Below are 20,754 nucleotides of genomic sequence, written 5' to 3' on the forward strand. Positions count from 1 at the left end.
CCTGGCACTGGAACTAAAAGAAAAAAACCTCACTACTGTGAGACCCATGTCAAATCACAAGAGTTGGCAATAGCAAGTCTGATAAGGACAGGGAGGAATGAGAGCTCACTAGAAAATGATGGTGTTGGAATCAAGGATTAGAAAACATGCCTTATAGTGATAGATTCAAGGAGCTCCATCTACTTGGCTTAAACTCCCTTGGGACTGTCACGTGGTGCACTGACACTACCTCTGAGCCTGTTTTCTCTGCCAGTTTGGGCCTCCAGAACCCTGCCTTGTCGAGCCAGACATGCCAGTCTGCTCCAACACAGACCCAGGATCTGCACCACGCGCCCCCAAAGCTGCAGACTTAACTGAAAACAGCTTAAGAAGTGCTCATGTCCAGACACCCAACTCCCAATGGGATCCAAACCCCAAATAAATCTGTTTTACTCTGTATAAAGCTTATACAGGGTAAACTCATAAATTGTCCACCCTCTATAACACAGATAGAGAGATATGCACAGCTGTTTGCTCCCCCAGGTACTAATTACTTACTCTGGGTTCAATAATAAACAAAAGCGATTTTATTAAGTATAAAAAGTAGGATTTAAGTGGTTCCAAGTAATAACAGACAGAACGAAGTAAGTTACCAAGCAAAATAAAACAAAACTCACAAGTCTAAGCCTAATACATTAAGAAACTGATTACAGATGAAATCTCACCCCCCGAGATGTTCCAATAAGCTTCTTTCACAGACTGGACTCCTTCCTAGTCTGGGTCCAGCAATCACTCACACCTCTGTAGTTACTGTCCTTTGTTCCAGTTTCTTTCAGGCATCTCTTTGGGGTGGAGAGGCCATCTCAACCCAGCTGAAGACCAAATGGAGGGATTTCCAGGGCCTTTTATATTCTTTCTCTTGTGGGCAGAAACCCCTTAATTCTCCTGTGCAAAATCACAGCAACAAGATGGAGTTTGTAGCCACCTGAGCAAGTCACGTTATTGAATGATTCAGCTTTTTGCAGGCCGACGCCATTGTTTACATGTTAGTTTGAAGGTTCCCAGGAAAGCTCAGATGTGGATTGGCGTCTCCCAAAGTCCATTGTCAGTTGTGTGTTTCTTGACTGGGCACTTACTGAGAATAGTCCTTTCTCAAGAAGCTGACCAAATGCTTCACTGGTGCTACTCAGACACATTGAGATACAAGTACATAGCCAATATTCATAACTTCAAATACAAAAATGATACAAACAGACTACATAATCATAACCAGCAAACTACAACCTTTCCACAGACACCTCACTTGACCTCCTCTGTACAAGACCTGGTGCAACCCTAGGACCCTGGTTGAAACAATGATCTATACAGTCACTGTTCATGTCAATAACATCACAAAGGGGTGACTTGATCACAGTCTATAAATACCTACATGGGGAACAGATATTTAATAATGGGCTCTTTTGTCTAGCAGAGAAATGGCTAATGCAATCCAATGGTGGGAAGTTGAGGGTAGATATATTCAGACTGGAAATAAGGCGTAATTTTTTAATTAACCATCAGAACAGATAGCCAAAAGTTGGGGTGGATTCTCTGTCACTCACAATTTTTATATCAAGATTGGATGTTGCTGTAAGAATTATTGTGAGACAGTTCTCTTGTCTGTTACATGGGACGTCAGACTAGATGATCACAATGGTCCCTGGTGGTCTTGGAATCTAGGAATCTATGACTCAAAGGGTTACAAACAATGCACCAAAGCAAAGGGAATACAGAAGCAATTTCCCTGCAGCCTCATGGGCATTTTACTTCCAAGAGCTGTCGTTCGCCCAATGGCTCATTCATGAGGACATCATGATGACTGTCCTTTATGGGCTTCTAATGGGTTTCCATGCTGGGTGCCTTTGGAAATGTTTGGTTAGGAAAGCGATTGAGCTGCGTGTGAAGCCTCCAATGCTCCCACAGCTCCAAGAGAAATACTCTCGCTTTGCTCATGTTCCCTTAGCTTGATTTCCTGTTCCAGACATTAAGGAGAAGACTGTGCTCATCCGGCTGAGTCATTCCACCAGCTGACATCACGGGGTCACGGTGAGAAATGGGGCTGTTAAAATGGCCCCTTCCTTACTGCCCAGACCTGCTCCAATAAAACCCTCACATCCCACAACCCATTACTGCTGCTGGATGTGCCCCAGATTTTACAAATGTTTTCCTTTTCATTGGGACTATTTTTTGTAGACATCTGCCTGTGACACCAGGCTTCCTTGGTTGCCACTGGCCCAATTCTCCTCTCTCAGCACGTCACTCAGGAGTAACTCCAATGGAGCTACACTGGCATAAAACCCTGGTGAGAAGAGAATCCAGCCTCGGGAGTCCCACTATAAATGGCTTAGCATGCATCCACACTAGGAAAAAGGGTGTTAATGAACACATGATAAAATCCTAGATACCATTAGAGGGAGCCTCAGGCTGCTAACTCAGGGGAAAGCAACAAACCACCGTGTCTTTCAGGATTTTACCTGGTGGGAAGAACACACTTTTCTTCCTAGTGAAGACAAGGCCCTAAGAGGGGAGAGAAATTCTAACAGCTACATCTCAGATCCCTCTAGAGAGGCTTTTAAATAGCTCATCACTGGATCATGAGACAAGCTGAAAGCACAGCTGCTCCTACTAGTCTATTTCAGTAGTGCCTAGAGGCCCTGGTTGAGATCAGGATGCCAGGGTGCTAGGCGCTGTACATACACACAGTAATAGGTGGTCTCGGCTGGGAAGAGTTTACAGACAAGACATTAACAGATGGGTAAACAGAAGAAGAGAGAAGACAAATCGGTTGTCCAAAGTGGCAGTGGCAGACCCAGAAAGAGAACCAAGATCTCCTGAGTAAGCCCATCTTTCCCGTCTTCCTTTTCTAGCTGCTCTGTGGGTGCTCTGCTCCCCATAGCTGCAGGGGACATGAACAGTCAGTGCGGGAGGGGTAAAGTATTGGAGGAACAGCTACATCTTCTACCCTGAGCAGTAATAGCTCCCCATCTGTGACTCTGTCAAGCCACAGGGGAAGTCTGGACATCCGCCTGCGGGAAAGTTGGCCAGGGAGCTTTGGCAGCTTTGTGAGCCATCCATGCTGCCGCTGCTGAGGTGGAGGAGATTCCTGGAGGTCTCATGAGTGCATTCCAGGGGGCTGTGGGACAGCACCTTACACTCACCTTGCTGCTCAGAGCAGCAGTATTGCCGGACCCTGGCAGCTTTCCCCTCAGCTGTAGGAGGGGAGGAAATGAGCTCTTGTCTTTTGTTCATGGAGTTGAGGACACGGTAATTTTTAATTGCAAAACAGATACACAGCTTGGAAAGGTCCAGGCGCATGTTGGGCTGGGAGCAGATTCTGCAGGAGAATTTTAAAAGCACAGCATCAACATGAGAGGACAATATGTTTGGGTAGAGGACCCCCAGCACAAAGCACACAGGATCCTAGGGCAACGCTGCACCACTAAATTCCCTGTTGTTGACCGTCCAGAGTCCACAGCTACAGCTCTGCATTTCAAAGCCAACATGTTGATGCATCCCTAAAGGAATGCCAAGTTCTCAAGGGCACAATGTCATTCCCCAAGACTGATCTCTCTGGGAGCGAGATTGCACCAAAACTAGTTATAGAGGTAGTATGATGAGTGGAACTGAAGAGAGAGGATAAGGTTTCAGGCGGGACTCAGATTGGTGAAGGACCTGAGGTGCAGCTATAAAAGCCAAGTACCTGGCTGCTACTGGCATTAATAGCAGAACCTCAGTAGATACTGCTGGCCTCACAGCATATTAAACACTGTAACTCTGCCTGCTTAATGCATCACTTATTGCTAGTGAAATGAAACCACACAGCCAATTGGATTAGATTTTTATCCATAAACATTGGTAAACATTGATTTCACCAGACACACACAAAATAACAAAATAATATTTTCACCTATAATAATCAAAATTTAGAGAGTGGCACAGTTAGAAAAACTGATTAGAGTTTGATTTAAAATTTACATTGTATATTTTGACAGCTGATGTTGACAATTTGTGATTTTATAATTATAAAACTTTAACTTTTTGAATCTCAGAATCTATTATTACTAATTATTGTCTGACACCCCCCCCGATAATTTCCCACAACTGTGAAAGTTGAAATAGCTGACAAAAACATTAAACATTCTTAAAATCCATAAGCTTGAGCAGCTGTGAAACATTAAATTGATAAAAATAGAAAAAATGTTTAAAAATAAACATCAATATTATCTATTGAAATGATGAAAAATAAAAATTGAATTCTGTCAAGCCTGCTTATATGCTCAAGGATAAAGAAGCAGTTTATGCCCACATTCGAGAGGCTCTTTCTGCCAAATTTCAGTAACTGGGGGACTTTTCCTTGCTTCAGGAAGACTCCTTGCCATAGAAAGAACAGGAGGACTTGGGGCATCTTAGAGACTAACAAATGTATTTGAGCATAAGCTTTCGTGGGCTACAGCCCACTTTATCGGATGCATAGACTGGAACACACAGACAGAAGATATTTATACATACAGAGAACATGGAAAGGTGGAAGTACACATACCAACTGTAAGAGGCCAATCAATTGAGATGAGCTATCAGCAGCAGGAGAAAAAAAAACTTTGAAGTGATAATCGAGATGACCCATAGAAGGTGTGAGGATACTTAACATGGGGAAATAGATTCAATTAGTGTAATGGCCCAACCATTCCCAGCATCTGTTCAAACCTAAGTTAATTGTATCTAATTTGCATATTAATTGAAGTTCAGCAGTCTCTCTTTGGAGCCGGTTTTGAATTTTTTTTGTTGTAAAATTGCCACCTTCAAGTCTGTCACTGAGTGGTTATAGAGGCTGAAGTGTTCTCCCACTGGTTTTTGAATGTTATGATTCCTGATGTCAGATTTGTGTCCATTTATTCTTTTGTGACTGTCCGGTTTGGCCATAGGACACTCCCTCCTGGCAACAGGCCCCTGCCCCAGCAATACACAGTAGTACCATTAGATTCACTCACCTCTCCCTCTGCGTGTTGGCAATCATGGAAGGACTGATAGTTATGGCTGCTGGTGTCTCAGCCAGGCTGTCTGGCTATTGGTGCTTGATTGTTTTTCCCTTCTCCGTTCTCTGTGGCGGCTGCTTTCCAACAAGTCTTGTGCACGTCGAAAGGAAAGTGCAGTCCTTTCTCTAACAGCAGATGACACAAACATGGATGGGGGTCCGTGTGTATATACGTATGTGCATGTGTGGGCACGCACATGGGCATGTGTATGTTCATACATGCACTGGGTTTTCTGCTGTTCAACTGTGACAGTGCACCCCATAAACCTTTATGGAAACATGCTTAGGAATGTATATATGACATAACTGGAATATGATTTATGCTACATATGCCATGTAACATATCTCTGTAAGGGTTATGATCTACTGAATCTATTCATCCTATTTGCATGCATGTATCATTTTTGTATTCGAAGTTGTGAATATTGGCTGTGTACTTGTTTGATTTTAAATAGCCTTAGTAAGGCATTTGGTCAGCTTCTTTAGAAAGGAATTTGCAAGTTAAGTGCCCAATCAAGAAGCACTGAATGGACAGGGCTGGCTCCAGGTTTTCTGCCACCCCAAGTGCCGAAAAAAAAAAAAGGTGATTGGCGGCACTTCGGCGGCTGTTCAATCGCGCCACTTCATTCTTTGGCAGCAGTTCGGCGGCGGGACTGAGGGACCTGTCGCAGAATTCCCACCGAAGACCTGGCTGTGCCACCCTAATAGCGGACAGAGTGCCGCCCCCTTTGTATTGGCCGTCCCAAGCACCTGCTTCCTTAGCCGGTGCCTGGAGCCGGCCCTGTTAATGGACAATGGATCTTGGAAGGCTCCAAGCCACATAAGAAGTCCACATGAGGACGTTCAAGGTAGCATGTGAACCATGGCTGCTACCTGTAAGTTCTGAGTCATGCATGGACATGTGACTTGTGCATGTGACTCCAAAACCCCATCTTGTAGCTAGAATTCTACACGGGAGAGGGAGGAGTATCCACCCACAAGAGAAAGTCTATTTAAACCCTTGGGAGACCCCTCCATTTTGCCTTCAGCTGGCTCAAGATATTGCCAAATGTTTCATCACCTTTGAGAGACTGTGCACTCTCCATGCAATCCCTGAAGATCAAAAGATGACCACATTGATAGCAAAATTGACTGGCAGAGCTCTGGACTTATGCACTAAGATGCCTATTGATGATGCTTCAAACTATGGTAAATTTAAGGATCTGGTTTTGAAACAGTTTCAGGTTACACTTGAAACCTACAGGGTTAAATTCAGGAGTCTTAAGAGGGAACCTGGATTGAGTAATGTGGCTACTTTAATTGAAATGAGAAATTTGGTAGATAAGTGGGTGAGAGGGAAAGGCATTACAAGCTTTGAAGGAATGCGTGATTCCTGAATATGTGCAGTGATGATGTAAAACAGTATTTGTGGGACAAAAAGGTAAATGCAGTGGGTGAATTAGCTGGTTCTGCAGACGCTTATGAGCAAGTACAAGCTGCAATTAAATATAAACTAGTGGTAGAGGGGTACAGGGCTGGGGGAAAGCAGAAGCACCATTTTACCTCTGGGAAAAAGGAGGCTGGGCATTCACCTCCCCACACCCCTGTTACTCGTCCCAAATCTCCTGTACAAGTAGAGGAGCCCAAGAGGTGCTATAATTGTAGGTCCACTTGGCACCTGAGGAATAAGGTGGAAACAGGAAGCAAGTAACACATTAAGCTGCTGTTTCTCAGAGCCCTGCTGCTGCCTCTTCCCACATAGGATTTGTAAAGCTTGCTTCTACACGACCAAGCAGGGAGCATATGCATGCCATTAAACTTAATGGTAAATTACTCATTGGATTGAGAGAGATGGGGGCTGAGATTTCTGTGGTCAGGAGGGACCTGATCCAGGAGAAGGATTTGTTGCCAGGGTAAATGGCAGAATTAGAACTGGTGGGAGGTTACAAATTCCTTGCACCTTTAGCTAAAGTACACATGCAAACTAGGGGTTTGCAGGCTCAACCGATTGTTGCAACAGTGGCACACAATTTTTCACCGTTTCTACTAGGGAATGATTTCTTTAATGTGGCAGAATGTGTCCCAGGATTGGTTAGCAGTGAGAAGGAATCTTGTGCTGAAAGCCCCGGGGGGGGGGGGGGGGGCATAAAATCACATGGACTGCTGGGGAAATAGGAGGATGTCTCAATGAAGCTCTGGGGGCAGGGATGGTTGTAGCCAGTTCCTGTAGCTCCAGGGCTCAAGGCAAGTTCCAGAGGGAGGGGCTGGACGAAGCCAGCTCCTGTCCTGTAATCATCTCCCTAGGGGAGGGGAATGTTCCACCTTGTAGCAGGGGGGCCACCTCAGCTGCTGACTGACAGTAAGTTGCAGGTCAGCAGGGGACAAAGCTTGCCCTGGGGTGCACAGAGACATGTATCCCGAAGGTGGAAGTTGGGGTCCTGGTGACCGCTGCGGTGGGAACAGACCCCAAGGACTCTGTAACTGGAAGCAAGTTCAACCTGAAGGAATTTTGCTGGCCAGTGAAAGGTCTGTCATAGCTGGTAGCTGTGAGCCCAGGGCTGGACCAGGGTCACTTTCCCTTTTGGGGGACACAGGGGTGTCTGACCCAGAAGGAAGGTGGGGGGGGGGCAGAGAGTCCGCCACCTTTTGTAGGGAGGATCTTTGCCAGGAGGAGGGTGAAAAATCTGCATTTAAAATGCCAGACCCCTCTTCTGTAGATCAGGGTTTAAGGAAAAGCCGGGGGTCAGATCTCCTGGAGGGGAACACCCCCCCAGCTAACCTTTTGGGAACAGAGAGTGGGGTATCCAAGAGGATCGTACTAATCCAGAGCACCCCATTGACAATCATAAACAGAGGCACCTCTTCCCTGCTGATCTTCAACCATGGTCCCACCACGGCCTTACTAAACATAAGGAGATGTAAATCTGGCCCCTCCCTTGAGCTCTCCTTCTGCAAACTCTCACCTTCTCCACTTGGACTCTGCAGGCATCTCCCCTACTCTATGGCTGGGTGCCACCAGCCAGGGCTTTCTCGCTGGATGCTCCTTTTCCCCCAGCAGGTTCTCACTTCTTCCCCTCCCGCAGGGCTCCCTGCTGCTCCTGCTTCTCCTTCTTAATGATAGCCCTGCTCCTTACTGGGAATACCCATCCCCTCCTCAGCTGCAGCCCCGACCCTCCTACAGGCCCATGTACCATTCTGGGCAGGTGCTATGAAAGGCATCCTCATTACTCAGCTGGAGCAATGGGGTAAGCAAGCGGCTTAGCAGAGCCCCGAGCTGATGGGATTTCCCTTCCTGCTGGGGTTTCGGGCCCTGAGCAGAAGATGACAGCACCCAAGTGACTCAGGAGCGTTGCATATGCTGGGCACTGGAAGGCAGGGAGAGCCTGATGCCTTACACAAATTTTGACAGATTCTTGTATGTTCCCCTGAAGCCTTTTACTGGGCACAGCAGAAACCATAGGGGCTTGATTCACTTCTCATTTAGGGCCGATTCTCCTGCTATAAAGCAGTGATACGCAAACCTCCATGGTTCAGGAGCCAAATTAGCACTCAGTATTACCCAAAAAACCTTCATTGTTTCATTTACTATAGTACTACATAGTCCTATTTAAACAGTATGACAGGGGAATGATAGATCCATCAATGCTATTAGCCAAGATGGGCAGGGACTGTGTTCCTAGCCGCTGTTCGCCAGAAGCTGGGAATGAGCGACAGGGGATGGATCACTTGATGATTACCTGTTCCGGTCATTCCCTCTGTGGCACCTGGCACTGGCCACTGTCAGAAGACAGGATACTAGGCTAGATGGACTTTTGGTCTGACCCGGTATGGCTGTGCTTATGTTGACTGACCAAGTATTATTATCAACTACAGTTAGTTAATAATACAGTGAAAACATCCTGATTAGTTAATAACTTAAGACGGGTTAACAATGAAGTCACTCAGTGTTTTAACATCATGTGCTGCAAAAGCCACATTGTGGCGCGCAAACCACAGTCTGAGTATTGCTGCTATAAAGGACCCTACCTTTGAGTTTGGTGGCCTTAAGTTGGCACCTTACCCTGGTGTAGCTCAGCGTCTGTGGTGCTACGGCTGAGGTTTCGTTGCCACTGCCATCTCTTTGCTAGTTGCAGCCAGAGACGTGTTACTCGGCTAGTCAGCTCTTTGAGGCAGGGATACGTGGTTTTGGTTTGTGTTTGTACAGCGCCTAGTGCAATGCAGGCTTCTAGGCGCAATCACAGTGCACATACCTAACAAACAATAAGAGAGGGAGGGCTAAGAATGCAGCAGAGTTCCCTCTAAAGACAATATTAAGAGAACATTATGATTGTCAACAAACCCTAATTGCTAGCAACTCAGGCAAGTCAATGGTCCAACAGCACCCTTAACTCTGCCCTCCTGTGTCCTCTGCCCACCTTCTCCCTGGCCTAACCTCATAGGTGGGTAGAGGACACAGGAGGGCAGAGTTAAGGGTGCTGTTGGCGTTTAACCTGCCCATGTGGGGTTATGAATCGCGGTAATGCGACCAGTAGTTGTTGGCTGATTTCAGCCACACTCCCCTTTCTGGCTTCTGCCAGGTGGTGGCAGGGTAAATCTTTGAGGTCCAGCCTGGTTCTGGAAGGGCCCCAATTTGGTCAGTATCTAGCTGACATTTACTGAACTCATCTTCCTGTAACCCCTGAGGGGTAATGCAGGGCGGCCCCAATGCCTAGGTGGGGAAACCGACACACACATAGAGGGGAGATAACTTTACAACACAGCCAGGATTAGAACTCATGCCCTTACCAGCCTGACGTTGACCTGTTCCGTCCCCCCATCCCCACCCCCACCCCTTGGTGCAGCTGTCCACCAGCCTGTCTCCCACCATTGCCAGCAGGCCAGCCAGCAGGCGGTCGTGTCTTTGTGGGGCTGCATTTTGTGGCATAGGAAGGTGTATGTGTTTGTGACTAAACAGCAGCTGAGAGACAGATCCAGGGACTGGGATGCTTGGGGTGCATTTGTGCAACCTCTATCATGTCTCCCCTCAGCCAGCCCTCTGGCTCTCCTAAGGAGCCTGCTGATGCCATAATGAGCATCAACCAACCAGGTGTGCTGGAGGACACTGATGGGTGCTCCCTTCCAGGGGCGGCTCTAGGATTTCTGCCGCCCCAAGCAGGGCGGCACGCCGCGGGGGGCGCTCTAGCGGTCGTCGGTCCCGTGGCTCCGGTGGACCTCCCACAGACGTGCCTGTGGAGGGTCCGCTGGCCCCGCGGCTCCGGTGGAGCTCCTGCAGGCGTGCCTGCGGATGCTCCACCGGAGCCGCGGGACCAGCGGCCCCTCCGCAGGCACATCTGCGGGAGGTCTACCGGAGCCGCGGTCCCAGCGGACATTCCGCAGGCATGCCTGCGGGAAGTCCGCCGGAGCCACTTGCCGCCCTCCCGCTGGGACGCCGCCCCAAGCGCGCGCTTGGCGCGCTGGGGTCTGGAGCCGGCTCTGCTCCCTTCACCAGCGCCTTCCTGGGGGAGCAAGCTGCTTCCTCCAGCCTTGGGGCACTAGGTCTTGAGTCCTGATATGACACCAGCCCAACTCAGCTGCCCTGACAAGTCTCATGGCCAGGATATGTTGGGACGACTCGTCCTCCTGTAGGAAACCCCCCATACCTGAATGCAGGGCTTGTCCACTTGCATTCTCCATGTTGGGCCCACGTGGTTAGCAAGGGGGCAGCTGGCTTTGGCCATTGCAACCCCCTGCCAGCTGAGTACAGGAGCACAGCCTGCCTTGTATAGCTATAAGAACGTAACAATATTCTGCACTGACATGTCACCCTCCCAGAGTCAAGCAGGAGCAACCAATCCATTAAAAAATATATTCTGCTTGCTAGAATATATATTCTTCTTACTGTATTTTTCACTCCATGCATCTGATGAAGTGGGTTTTAGCCCACAAAAGCTTATGCCCAAATAAATTTGTTAGTCTCTAAGGTGCCACAAGGATTCCTCGTTGTTTTTGCTGATACAGGCTAACACAGCTACCGCTCTGAAACCAATCCATTGAAGCAGCTACAAATTCCCCACATATATGGCATCCCAGCCACCCTCCCCAATCCCATTCAAAACCAGTTAAAAAAAGCCACCACGTGTGAAGTGAAAATATGAACATTATTTAATAACTGATCCTCTGTAATAAACAATTTGAAAATATCTTACAAGGAATCACACACACAATATTTTACAAAGTTTTTTGTCTTTTTTTTTAAGTTTTCTGACTCTTCTGTACAAAAAAAGATAACAAAATAAAATCAAATTAAAAAAAACCAACCCTTTCGAATGAGCAGAAGAAAGCGTTCAGATGAGGAATGATCAGGATTTGATCCCAGCAGAACAACTATCTAGTGGTTCGCTTTGTTCTTTTAGTTTTTTAGTTTTTTAAACGTAAAATAGAATATATATATATTTATATTTATGTATAGGCTTTTTTTTGTTATTCTCAAATGAGCACCTAACTAGACTATAGAATTACACAGACTCCCAGTAACACAGAGCCAGCCATCTGTTCAAAACACGTTTCCCAGAGACATTTAACCAAACACACACTGAAAAAGCTACAAGCAAAATGACCATTAATTAACCCAGTAATTAATTAATGAATCACTTCCCTTACCCCCCCGCCCCCTCCGGCTCAAGGGTCAAACCAGCAAGGTCCGTGGCTTCCCCCTGCCCACCCCCCTCCCATCCCATCCCCCAAGTTGGTTTAGTTGAATTAATTTTATAAAAGCATTCTGAAGGTCCGGAGACTTCAGTTCCAGCCAGCCCTGGGCGCCCCCTGCTGGCAGCTGTGTGTGGGGTACAGGGGTACATGGACACGCTAAAATGATGATGGCCAATAGACCAATGCAGCCCCCAGTGCTGCACTGGAAACGGAGCAGCTGAGGGTGAGATGAGGTGTTCTCCAGCCCCCGTTGCCTTCCAAAATGGGGATGGGGTAGGTCACCAGTTCCCCATTTCCTGCCCTGCGCCCACCCCCAAACCCTGGCTCCTCTCCTCCACCCAGTCCCCAGCACCCTGCACATGCACAAAATTCCTTCACGGGCTCCCTCGCTAGCCTGAGCGTACTCTGCACAGCTCTGCCCTGGCCATCCCCTCTACCTCCACCATCACCTCATCCCTTGCACTCTGTCACAGATATCCCCTCTACCCCCACCCCCACCTTATCCCCTGCAGTCTGCCCCGACCATTCCTCACCCCCACCTCATCCCCTGCACTCTGTCCCAAACATTCCCTACTCCACCCCCACTTCATCCTCTGCATTCTTCTCCTGCCATACCCCAGCTCATCCCCGACACTCTGCCCCAGCCACACCCTGCCTCACCCCCATCCCCCGCATTCTGTCACAGCTATCCCCTCTACCCCACCCCCACCTTATCCCCTGCACTCTGCCCCAGCCATTCCTCATCCCCACCTCATCCCCTGCATTCTGCCCAACTCTTCCCTGCCTCACCCCCACTTTGTCAGCACACTCTGCCCCAGCCATCTCCTCCCCCACCCCCACCTCATCCCCTGCACTCTGTCCCAAACAATCCCTACCCCACCCCCACTTCATCCTCTGCATTCTTCTCCTGCCATACCCCAGCTCATCCCCGACTTTGTCAGCACACTCTGCCCCAGCCATCTCCTCCGCCACCCCCACCTCATCGCCTGCACTCTGCACTGCTGGCGCTTCACTGGGAGACCTCTGAAATTCCTTCAGGCTGGCAGTGCCAGCCTCCTGCAGGGCACACAACTTGGGGGGCAAAGGGGCTGGGGTGCTCATGGCAATGGTGGGATCTAGTAAGATTTCCTCCAGGGAAAACGAATATAGTGCCAGGGGAATTCAAGGGGAAAAGCCACCTCTAGTGCTGGGTGTTCTGACAGGTCTCCTGTCTGGCCCTGCGGCCGCTGGGTGAAGTTTGTGTCAGGATCAGAGGAAGGATACAGGGGGAATGGTACTACCAGGCTCCTGGATGAGGGGTGATGGCAGTAGCCTAGCACAAAATGGCCCCCTGAACCAAAGATTGTGTTAGGGTGTATGCGGGAGTGTGTGTATGTACGTGTGGGTGTGTGTTCACAGGAGAGGTAGCCACGTGGGCCAGGTGTGTGCACGGTTTGGTGTATGCGTCTGTGAACGTACAAGAGTGTGTGTTCTCTTGTGGGTATGAGGGGATGTGTCTGCACGTGGCTGTGTACACACATGGAGTGAGTGTGTGTGTGGTGGGGGGTGGCTCCGTGGCTTCAGGCAAACACAGAGGTGGGGGCAAGGTAGCAACAGGTTGGTTTGTACCCTAGGTGAGAAGTGGAAGGAAATGGAGTTAGGGCGGGATCTCAGTTAGTACCTCACAGACGTTTGCCCATGTCACAAAGCAGTCGCACCGTCTGGCACGGCTAGGCAATCTTGGCTCAGGAGACACCGAGAGCTAGGGTACAGGATGAGGTCGGGGCCACAGGTCAGCCCCTCATGATGTTGCTCTATGCGCCCACCCATGAAGCAGCAATGAGCGAGGGTCCTTTCCCCTTTCCTGGCCACCCAATGCAAAGAGGCAGAGGAGATATTTGGCTGAAGAGAAGGGGGCTTTGGGGTCGGGAGGGTACTCAAGTGCAGCTGAACCTGTGTAAAATGGCATCCCAGCCTGTGCACCAGGAACAGCCCCAATGGCTGAGGACAGGCACAGAGCTAGCCCCGCCGCTTTGACATCCCATCTAGCCACCACTCGCTATGGGGGGAGGGATTCTGACTTTGATTTGAAAAGCCAGCCCCAAACATAAAACATGCCGCTATGAAGACAACTGGAGGGGCTCTTGGTGGGGGACAGGGGCTTGAGTTGAGTGGCAGGTGCTCATAGAACCCTCTCCCCTAAAACCAAATCTGAAAGGCCCATGTTGGGGGCATCTGATGCCATCTGGATACATATGTGACATCAGGGACAGAAAGTGCTGGCTGCTGCTTGAAAGACGGGTCAGTCTCAAGTCTCCCAGTTAGCGAGACCCTAAGATCCAGATGCTCTGCCCTCTCCCAGACATCTGGGTGCTTCACAGGCCCAGGGTAACTCCCATCATGCAATGAGGCATTCCGAGTGTGAAAACCAGGGCCGTGGGCACCCAGGGAATAATGTGTCAAATGCACCATGGCATCCCCCTGCTGGTGGTGCACCTGACACGTTACTGGTGCCTGTGTAGCATTTTCCTCCTTCTCTTGCCCTGCATGCTGTTTCAGGAGACTGAACCTACCCCTCTGGGGGCCTGACCCCCTGCTCTGTGGCCAAAACCCCTCACTAGCGCATGTCCCTTCCCAAGCGTCCACCAGGCTTACATGGGGCAACCAACGGCCAAAGGTGCGTCAGGTTAAACTCTCCCCTCAGAGGCAGAGTCAATGGGAGTGACATGAGGGCACCACTTAGCCATTTTGGGGGGCTCAGTTCAGGGACCCTCCTCCTCTAGTAGAGCTGCCCTGGATGCCAGTCCCTCTGGGGTGGTATTTGGGGGGTGAGGGCCAAATGCTCCCTGGTGTATCTCTGCTGACTTAACAGTTACACTCAGGGGCGAGCTTGGGCTGGGTTTTTTGGAGGTGTTGAACCCCACTGAGGTCAATGGGAGCTGTGGGGGCTCAGTACCCTGCTTATATCAGGCCCTGGGTGTTTTAAAAGGCCCTGTTGGATCCTCTCCAGCTCTGCATGCCTGGTGGAGAATGAATCAGCACACAGGATCAGGGCATGCTACTCAAAGGAGTGGGCAGTGCCTGCCCCAGTGGTGGTAGTCTGGTCCAGAGAGAGCCCCATGAACCCTTAGCCAAGCTTCCTGCCAATGTACCCTTGGGTTAACTGTCCAGGGGCATCTGTTATCCGGCCTGGGTTGTAGTGGGAGGCTGTCTCTGGGGAATGAGGCAACAACATGGACCACAAAGTTCTTCTTAGCCATGGTTAGTCCCACCCACTGTATGCCAGGGCTAGAATGATGCACATGAATGGCTGCTGAAGGTCTTGGATCCCCTCTCCCACTTCCCCACTACAGAGTTATCAATTTAAATAAATAATACTGACCATGACATTCAATTCAAGTTTCTTTTTTTGTGTGTGTGTCCTTGTTGCTGACAATAAATATTTGTACTTCTTCAGGCTAAAATGTTGGAAAGCAGATGTAGAAAGATATGGTTTAAAATCCTCAGGCTACAAAATAATAATTGAAGATTGAGATAAGATGGATGTAAATAAGGTGAGACTTGGACGGGACGGTGTTGGAAAGCACCTAGGGATTGGGTGGCATGGAGAAGCAAATGAGGACATTATAAAATATAACATCGGTTGTTTTTTGAGTTCAAGAAGCCACGGTGATTGGTTGAGAAGTTAACAAGACTTGTCTCGATTTGGCAAGAAAACACCATTTTTTTTCTCTTCTATTTTGTTTTGTGTTTTTGTTTGGATGGGAAGGGCAGGAGGGCGGATTATCTCAAATACAAGAGTAATCCGGCATCGGTGTTGGTTAAATACTTTAAGACAGCAAAATGGTAAGACGTCTCTCAATGGAAACTACAAAATCTCCCAGAATTCCACAGGTTCCATGAGGGAAAAGAGAAAAAAAAAGAAAACCGAACCAAAAAACCAGGTCACTGTTCTTCATATTTGGCCAACAGCTCAATGGAAGGGAGAGGACGGGGTCAAGGAGTCAAGAGCACAAGGACGCTTGCTGTCTGAAGAACAGAAGCCTCAAATGGGTTGTGATTCCCCAAGTCTTGCTCAAGCTCAGTTCTTGCCAACCTGCTGCACAGAGACGCTAGAAAGGCAAGGCCAGGTTGGAGAGGATGGGAAACAAAGCAAAAGGAAAAAGAAAAAGATATTCCAGGCTCCTCAGTGGAGCGAGAGGAGGTCCTCATGAGCCACAGCCAAGGTGTAACCAGAGCGGATGGGACGAGAAGAAGTTGCCCTTTTCCAACACGCCTGGAGAGGATGGAGATGGAGTTTTAAACAAAAGAAAAATGGATGGGTTGGACCAGATGGATGTTTTAAAGGCAAGATGCTGAGGACAGAGGCTGGCGGCTGGCAGTCAAGTAGAGGAGCAGCAGCTGCAGGGATAACAAGACGCTGAGGGAGGGTTTGAAGGAGGCCCCTCTGCCGCAGTCTGAGGTATCTTCCTGCGGAGACAAAAGGTGAGATGGGTTTCTGCAGGGATTGGGTGGGCAGGCGAGATCATCACACATGTGCCAGTGGGACCCAGGACAAAGGCAGTCCCCATGCAGTGATTGGATTCTGCTGACTGACACCCAGAACAGATGCACTCATTCTAGGAGAGCTTTGGAACCAGAGGGAGGTTATTGCCTGTGACCTGGCGCATCCTTAGAAAAGTGAGAGCTGCTGGCAACCTTGCTTTCCATCCCCAGCAGATTCCACGCATAGTTTGCCCTGCCTCCCTTCTCCCAGGTCCCCAGCTTCCCCTGCCCCTTGAGCCAGTTCCCCCACTTACCGCTGCATCATAGTCAAAGCAGATGTGGGGGCCTTTCCGGTACCGGGGCTTGTCTACCAGCTCACACTGATTTGGATCTCTCGGTGGAGCTTCACGTGTCAAGGAAACAACGCAGTGAAGGGATGATTCTGGGGTTGAGGGCAGAGGGACGAAGTGGGGCTGGGGTGGCTTAGAGAAGTTAAGCAATTGGACAGGAGGCCCCCCCGAATACAGGGGACTTCATGAGGTCTGCAATTAGGGAAGGACCGAGACCTCCCAAGATATTCTCCCCAGTTCTCTTCTCTCCTCGCTTGGAGGCTAGTGCACAGCATTGCCCATTGGCTTTTAACACTTCTCTACAGGGAGCTGTGTATCTCAACCCATCGTCCTGGATCCCCTTCCTGTCTTTGAAGCCCTCTGGCAGGTTGTTTTGGTCTCCTCTCTTCCCATTGAGAACAATCTCAGCTCCCTTAACCTTCCCTCATTGGTCATCGGGCATGGAGAACCTAAGTGATCACCTGGGCAGCTGAACACTCTTGGAGGGTGTGGACCCAGAGCTGAACTCACATGAGGCAGAGACACAACCAGCTCCAAGGGGAGTTGATCTGTGGATTATGTTTGTTATTTCTAAGGCATTGGGCTGCTGGGAGGGTCCTGCACTAGCATGGACTGCACTTAAGACTCTCCTGAAACCTATGGGCTTGAAGAGGCGCTTATACTATACTAGCCCTCAGTGCGGGGTGAATTCCACCCTCTGTGATCATCCAGGAGAAAAGCTACTCTTCTCTCCAGTAGCTGTTGGCCATGTCCTGGGGCTGAGGCAGGAGCTGTGAAGCCCAATGCAGCAACAATCAAAGGATACCTCGTATCTCCGCTTGAGGGAGCTTGGTGGACTCACACTGGCTGCACATCGGCTTATCCGCTACAACGAACAGCAGATTGGTGTTGGCGAGCCTCTGTGCGTGGAACAGTCTGTGGGAGGGGAGCAATATGGTTATCCAGGGCCACATCTCCTGCGCTGCATCCTCCACCTCTGCTGTGCCGCTCCCAAGCAGCAGAGAGCAAACCCTGCTAGTGCTACTTGGGAAACCCTAGCCACCATGAGTGCACCATGAGTTCTTCCTTGGCGTGGCTGACCTGTGACCCTGAGTACAGGCCGCCACATCCCCTGCCATCGGTGACCTCCCAAGCGTCATCAGGGAGGGACGTGAAGGAAGATTAAGGTACCAAAGAGGCGTCCAAAGCTTTCACCCCATCTGGTGGCCCTGTTCAGCCAGGTGAAATTCCTTCCTTCCCAGGCTGCGAGGGCTTGGGTGTCAGAGCTGCTGTGTTGACGTTAGAGGGGAAAGGTTCCACTTAATGAAACCCCAGTAGTCTGCACAATTTGGAGCTCAGCTTGAGTCCAGCTCACTCAGCCCATGGGGCTGTCGGTACCACCAACTGCTGGTGTCATGGGACAATGCTATTGAGAGTGTTTATTTATATACAGGGCCACGGCTGTGAGTGGTGCTTTACAAACAGAGAGAGACACAATTCACACCCCTAATCTAAAATTAGATCAGGGCCACAACAGCCATCACATCACGGAGGGAACAGTAGCTCCGGCACCACCAACCCCAGCACCGCTGCATCCTCCTTCCCCTTCTCAGCAGGCGTGGGAACGATCCGGGGACTTGGGGTCGGGGGGATCACTGCTGCCACCTGGGCATCTCAGCAATCAATAACTGACCATCGGCTGAATTAAAGTCATTATTAATTCATGCACCCACAAGACTTTTTTAGTCTTGCAGTTCTTATTGAGTCAGCAAGGTGCCCAAGCTTTGCCCAGCAGAGGGTGACATATCAGTTGGGTAGGAGATGAAGGGCCCCATCCAAACTGCGTAACATGGAGCAGGATGCAGCTGCCCACTGAGAGACTACAGATCCCAGCATGCAAGGCACTCCTTGGAATTGAGTAGCCTGGCCTTGGTGCATGCTGGTGGGCCTCTGGCTAATGTGGCTTAATTAGGATCGGCTAAAATGATCATGTAACAAATTCTGTGGTCCCTTACACAGATTTGTATTTGGCCCAGTATAAAATACACCACCATTTTAAACTCCAAGGCCTCCTGAGTTAAAAAAAGGGAAAGAGAAAGTTCCTCTCCCAGGCATCAGTGTTCTCTAGCTCGTCATCAGGAAGGCTTTCTGGGCAGAGGAGTCTGATAGGCTAACAATGGCTCAGAGTGTGCAGATCTCTCATACAACCCTGCGGATCAGGGACTCCGCAGCCAAATGCAACAAAACAAATCACACAAACGCAAGCAGTTCTAGAGGCTGCCTGTGATTCTGCATGGAGCTGATGGCACAAAGAGTTTGGCTTCAAACCTGCAAATGCACTCGAGATGCAATACCACTGCATGCTTGTTGGCTGTTACTGCTTATGGCACTGCCAGCGCTGCTGTGTTTGTTCCAGTCCTTGGTGCTACTGCAAAGCAACTGTGCCACTCTCAAGGAGAAGCAGCTAAAGTGGAAAGAAGAGGTGGAGCCTCCTTTGCATGGGACCTGATTCAGCTCCCACTGAATGAAGTATTTGCTTTTATTTTAACAGGAGTTGGATGGGGCCCAAGGAGCCATCTTCATTGTTCTGCTCTTTTTCTCCACGTGGTCGGATTAATGAGCCTGCTGCACAGAACTGACACTAGGGCACTCCAGCGTCCTCAGCCTCAGGACCCCTTGGCAGGAGAAAGACCCTCTGATGCCCCCAGCCCTCCTTGCAACAGAGTGCGTGTTGTCTAGCTGTGAAATGCACTCTGGATACTGTGTTCTGGTTACCAGCTGCTCTGAACCCCGCCGCTGTGGGCACCCCGTCGCACTGACCTGGAGCAGTTTCCACAGTCAATTATAGCATTATAGGTGGCGTTGACGGTGCTGAAGTAGTACTGCGTCTGCTTCATGATGCAGCTGGTCTCTCTGGACTCCATGCTGTCTGCTGTGACATCCTCTGTCACCAGGGACAAGAGACACAATGGGACACGGCAGAAGGAAAACCCTAGGCTGCTCATTCCCACCCCACTGAAATGTGCCCTGCTTCTCTAAGCCCCTCTGAAGTAGCGGCCAGAACTAAGGTGGACTTTGCTGGCCAAAAACACACTCCACGATATTTTGGAAAGCAATACAATGTACCCCAGATATCTGCGTGCTGGAGCTGGGTGGTTACTGCAGTGACTCCAGGTGCTGGCCAGTGGAAGATCAGCTGGTGACATCATCTATCTATCTCAGTCGCTTAGTACGCTCCATTCCCCAGTCAGACATTTACTTCTCCTCTCTCCAGTGCTCCCTCCTCCCACTCATCCCTCTTGCTGCTGCACGGCATTAACCAGGGCAGGACTTACCTGTTTGAAACCAGCTGCTGTAGGTGAGGCTGTACAAGAGCTGCTGGAACAAAGACCTTTGGGAAGGAAAACACAGAGCTGTTAGCTGACATGAGAGGCCAATCAGAACACACTCCTAGGGCCAAGCTATGCACTGAATATAAGGCTGTGGGCTGCTCCCTGGGAGCAGGGCCGGCTTTAGGCCAATTCAACCAATTCCCCTGAATCGGGCCCCGCGCCTAAGAGGGCCCCGCACCCAAGCCCTGCCAGTGCGCTGTACCGGGGTGGCCCAGCTTCCCCAGGGGGCAATTTAAAGGGCCTGGGGCTCCCAGCAGGGACTGGAGCCTCAGGCCCTTTAAATTGCCACCAGAGCCCCACTGCTGGAGCCCTGGGGGCTATTTAAAAAGTCTGGGGCTCCTGCTGCTTCTACTGCCCTGGCCCTTTAAATAGCCCCCGGAACCCCGCCGCTTCCCCAGGGCTCCCGTGGCTATTTAAAGGGCCGGGGTGGTAGAAGCAGGGGAGCCCCAGGCCCTTTAAATAACCCCCAGAGTCCTGGGGTAGCAGGGGGCTCCAGCTGCCTCTGCTGCCCCGGTCCTTTAAATAGCCCCCGGAGCCCTGCCGCTTCCCCAGGGCTCCCATGGCTATTTAAAGGGCTAGGGCGGTGGAAGCAGGGGAGCCCTGGGCCCTTTAAATAGCCCCCGAGCCCCGGGCTGCTGCTGCTACCCTGGTGGGGGAGGGAGGAGGAGGAGGCACTTACCGTACAGGGTGGGCTGTACCCCCTGTACCCACACCCCCTGCCTGCACCCAGCCCCTGCCTGCAGCCAGCCCCGCACTCCCAGCCCTGCCTGCAGCCAGCCCCTGCCCGCACCAGCCCCGCACCCCCTGCCCTGTCTCCAGACAACCCCTGCCGCACGCCCCTGCCTGAAGCCAG

At 50.2% G+C, this 20,754-nt stretch overlaps 1 protein-coding gene across 8 annotated transcripts in view; it reads right to left on the reverse strand.

Moving 5' to 3' along the window:
• Positions 1 to 12,567: 12,567 nt before the first annotated feature.
• CACNA2D2 (calcium voltage-gated channel auxiliary subunit alpha2delta 2) overlaps positions 12,568 to 20,754 on the reverse strand; it is a 643,579-nt gene continuing 635,392 nt past the window's right edge. For all 8 annotated transcript variants that reach the window (XM_039547175.1, XM_039547174.1, XM_039547177.1 and 5 more), the window contains 5 exons: positions 19,845 to 19,900; positions 19,330 to 19,453; positions 17,336 to 17,445; positions 16,495 to 16,583; positions 12,568 to 16,165 (listed from right to left, as the gene is read on the reverse strand). In XM_039547175.1, the coding sequence (XP_039403109.1) occupies positions 16,037 to 16,165; positions 16,495 to 16,583; positions 17,336 to 17,445; positions 19,330 to 19,453; positions 19,845 to 19,900 (508 nt within the window). In that variant the 3' untranslated portion in view covers positions 12,568 to 16,036. The remainder of the gene's footprint in view (positions 16,166 to 16,494; positions 16,584 to 17,335; positions 17,446 to 19,329; positions 19,454 to 19,844; positions 19,901 to 20,754) is intronic.

This window comes from Mauremys reevesii, linkage group 7 (genome assembly GCF_016161935.1).
Source record: "Mauremys reevesii isolate NIE-2019 linkage group 7, ASM1616193v1, whole genome shotgun sequence".
Lineage (NCBI taxonomy): Eukaryota > Metazoa > Chordata > Testudines > Geoemydidae > Mauremys > Mauremys reevesii.